General features: G+C 40.4%; 1 protein-coding gene across 2 annotated transcripts; it reads left to right on the top strand.

Annotated features, from left to right (window-relative positions):
* Nucleotides 1–532: 532 nt before the first annotated feature.
* Nucleotides 533–1,882, top strand: Smp_067990.1 (ubiquitin conjugating enzyme E2, putative; the record flags this gene model as incomplete). 2 transcript variants are annotated; one of them, XM_018797265.1, is made up of 6 exons in its annotated part: nt 533–565; nt 614–677; nt 713–744; nt 780–857; nt 896–1,001; nt 1,040–1,185. In XM_018797265.1, exons 1-6 carry the CDS (start codon nt 542–544, stop codon nt 1,183–1,185), a joined length of 450 nt encoding a protein of 149 aa, XP_018646816.1. In that variant the 5' UTR covers nt 533–541. The 2 variants fall into 2 exon arrangements, with proteins under 2 accessions (XP_018646816.1, XP_018646815.1); XM_018797276.1 differs by having other exon boundaries at nt 614–744; nt 1,040–1,882.
* Nucleotides 1,883–2,949: the final 1,067 nt, after the last annotated feature.

Genomic DNA, 2,949 nt, shown 5'->3' with positions numbered 1-2,949 from the left:
ACATCCACCTAAACACATACTCATGCTTAGTCCCAACACAAATCTAAGTGACAACACCCGAAAACTGGAAAAACAACATAGCAGAACAGACTGTAGACATAACTTCTACTCCGTAAGAGTTGTCAAATGCTGGAATTCGCTGCCGACTGAGCTAGTCCAAGCGACTTGCCAGGAGTCCTTTAAGAGGAAACTTGACCTATTCTTAAGGACTAAGGATAACATATTATTATGGTCTGCTAAATTGTTTTTTTCCACTATTATCGTTAATATACCTAGGTTCTTGCCTAGAGGTATTGGTGATTCACTGCTACTAGACGCGGAGGCCCGTTAAGCGAAAGCTTCTTCTATTCTGTCCACTACCATTCGAACCACTTGGACCTTCATTGGAAGGCAATCTGTCAGGATTAACACAGGTACATCAACCAACTATCCTTATTACTGAAGACTGAACATTTCAATATTGAGTCGAGGAGAATGGCGTTTGAGCTCACTGTGGTTTTCTGCCGCGCAGTTTCGAATTTCCTGTTCCTCAGCTGTGCAAATGGCATTGAGACGTATATCCAAAGTAAGAGCATGTTCCGTGTTTTTGTGCAGCAGAATTGTTTCATAAAAGGAGTTACAGGACTTAAGTGTAGATCCTCCAACCCAGTGTTCAGCTGGTCCCTGTGAAGATGATCGTAAGTCAGTGTGCGTTTTCTCAGTTTACATATAGTATTTGTCTGGCAAGCCACTATTATGGGACCTGTATGTTCGTTTATTCTGTCATAATATACCCGTAGGCTGATAGTCCATATGAAGGTGGAGTCTTTTCCCTGAAAATACTATTTCCCACAGATTATCCTTTCAAACCCCCTAAGGTAAGCATTGTTTTGAACTCACGCAAGCCTCGTAACAGGTCAGTTTCATGACGAAGATATATCATCCGAATATAAATCCCAATGGTAGTATCTGCTTAGATATCCTCCGGGGTCAGTGGTCTCCTGCCCTCACAATATCGAAAGGTATAAAGTCGTATATACTTAATTTATGTTTAATTTAGTTCTACTTTCAATTTGTTCATTATTGACGGACCCTAATCCAGATGATCCTCTATGCCCGGACGTTGCACGTCAGTACAAAACAGATCGTAAAAAATATGATGAATTAGCTAGAGTGTGGACACAGAAATATGCTATGGATCCTTAATGCGGCACTACACAAAACATTTCGATAAACGTATATTTTTCCTTCTTTCTTGCACTCATTGATGACGTACGTGTTACATTTTTTCAGCGCTCATGTATCCTTACCTCCATATTTGATTCTTACTGGTCTGTCAGTTGTGTTTGTGAAAATGTTCTTAGGGTTGTCGCAAGTATTTCTTTTTTTCTAAACAAAACTTGTGCCGTGTTTAATGACAGTTGGTGGTACAGGTTGGCTCACTTAAAGTTTTCACTTGTTTATGTAATTAATTATTATCATTTCACCTTACGAGAAATTCATTTCTTGAGCAATTGCTGCTCGTGATACTCATCATCTACTCTCCTCAGAATTCAGTATCCTGTTAATAATTGACCAAAGATATTAAAACTCGTATTTATTCAAGAGGCTGCTTTTAGGAAAAAGTCTAATTTCATGTTGTGAATAAGATCAGATGAATGAGAGTATCGGATTGTATGGCAGTCTAATGTGGTTGTTTACTTGTGTTAAGGAGTGTATTTATTTATTCATTTAAACATAAGTATTGGTACAAGGAAGCACCAGATACATATGCGCCTCACAAATCCCATTCGATTGTGTGAGGGCTGTGATACTGCTCAGACTGAAGCAGGTGGTTTTCTTGGGGGGGCACACCCCGAGCCTTTGACCTGAAGGTCTAGTCCACAAGGCAGTGGAGCATCGTAAGAAGATGCAGTTCCATGGTAGTCGGTGACCAATGATTGGTTCGTACGCCATTTGTTCCTTCAGGATACTGGAGCCCATGTGCACCATTGGTTTGGAATCAGGGTTTTCCAACTCCCCTGAGTGCATTTTCTGTGTCCACCAACCCGGTTAAAGAACCGGACATTCGTTTTTCGTCCTCTCAATTTCGTAAACAACACCCCCGTCACGAGAAGGCAGTGAGTAGGACTTCCCTGACAGAGGCTATATATTCGCTGGCCATATGAGAGCATTTCGAGAGGGAGAGCGGACTCTCGGCCGTACCAGGGCATTTGGGGGCATAAGTCTCTAGTTACGTTATGTTACGTCTGTTCACAATTCGTCGGTTCTAACGTCGTGCATGCACGACTCGTTGGCTGACTAGATTGAAAGGATTCATTATCTCATTATGACTTCCATACCGTAAAGGACCATCACTAGTGTTTATTAATGTAGCATAGCCAAGGAAGTGGTGACTTAATCTTTTCTCGGTTCACAATTATACTTCAGAAGACTGTAAATAATATAGCTTTGGGAAGCGCGTCAGGCCCTGTCTAGCTTGTATACAGATCGCTTATGGTTTAGCATGATCTAGTTGAAGGTATTGTTATCGGAACATCTTATTTGAATCCTCCCTCGTTACCTCTGTTTTGTTTGTTGTTAGCATCAGTTCGACATAGTGTTGTTGCAAGTAGAACTTTAGAATCTTTTATTCATTTCCTCAACTGTTTTATAAACGCAAACAACTAGTTCCCTCATTCGGTAGTATTTTGCCGTAGTTGTATATTTTACAGGTATTATTGTCGACTGATACAGTCCCTAATCTTTGTCACTGTGTAGTTACAGCATAGCTTTTCACCCTTCAGTGTAGCTATTTCTACTCAATACATAAATAGTCATTTCTATCTGATGCTTATAGTAATGTAAGCAATTTGTAACAGTTAGTCTATCAGCTACAACGTAGGACCAGACACATATGCATCGATCCAAGTTGCCACACCTCATTAGCACAACAAGATAAACACCGACTTCATAGTTTTTAATTTATTG

The sequence above is a fragment of the Schistosoma mansoni genome (genome assembly GCF_000237925.1).
Source record: "Schistosoma mansoni, WGS project CABG00000000 data, supercontig 0167, strain Puerto Rico, whole genome shotgun sequence".
Classification (NCBI taxonomy): Eukaryota; Metazoa; Platyhelminthes; class Trematoda; order Strigeidida; family Schistosomatidae; genus Schistosoma; species Schistosoma mansoni.
The sequence above is the reverse complement of the archived record's forward strand: the minus strand, read 5'-3'. Positions and strand labels throughout refer to the sequence as shown.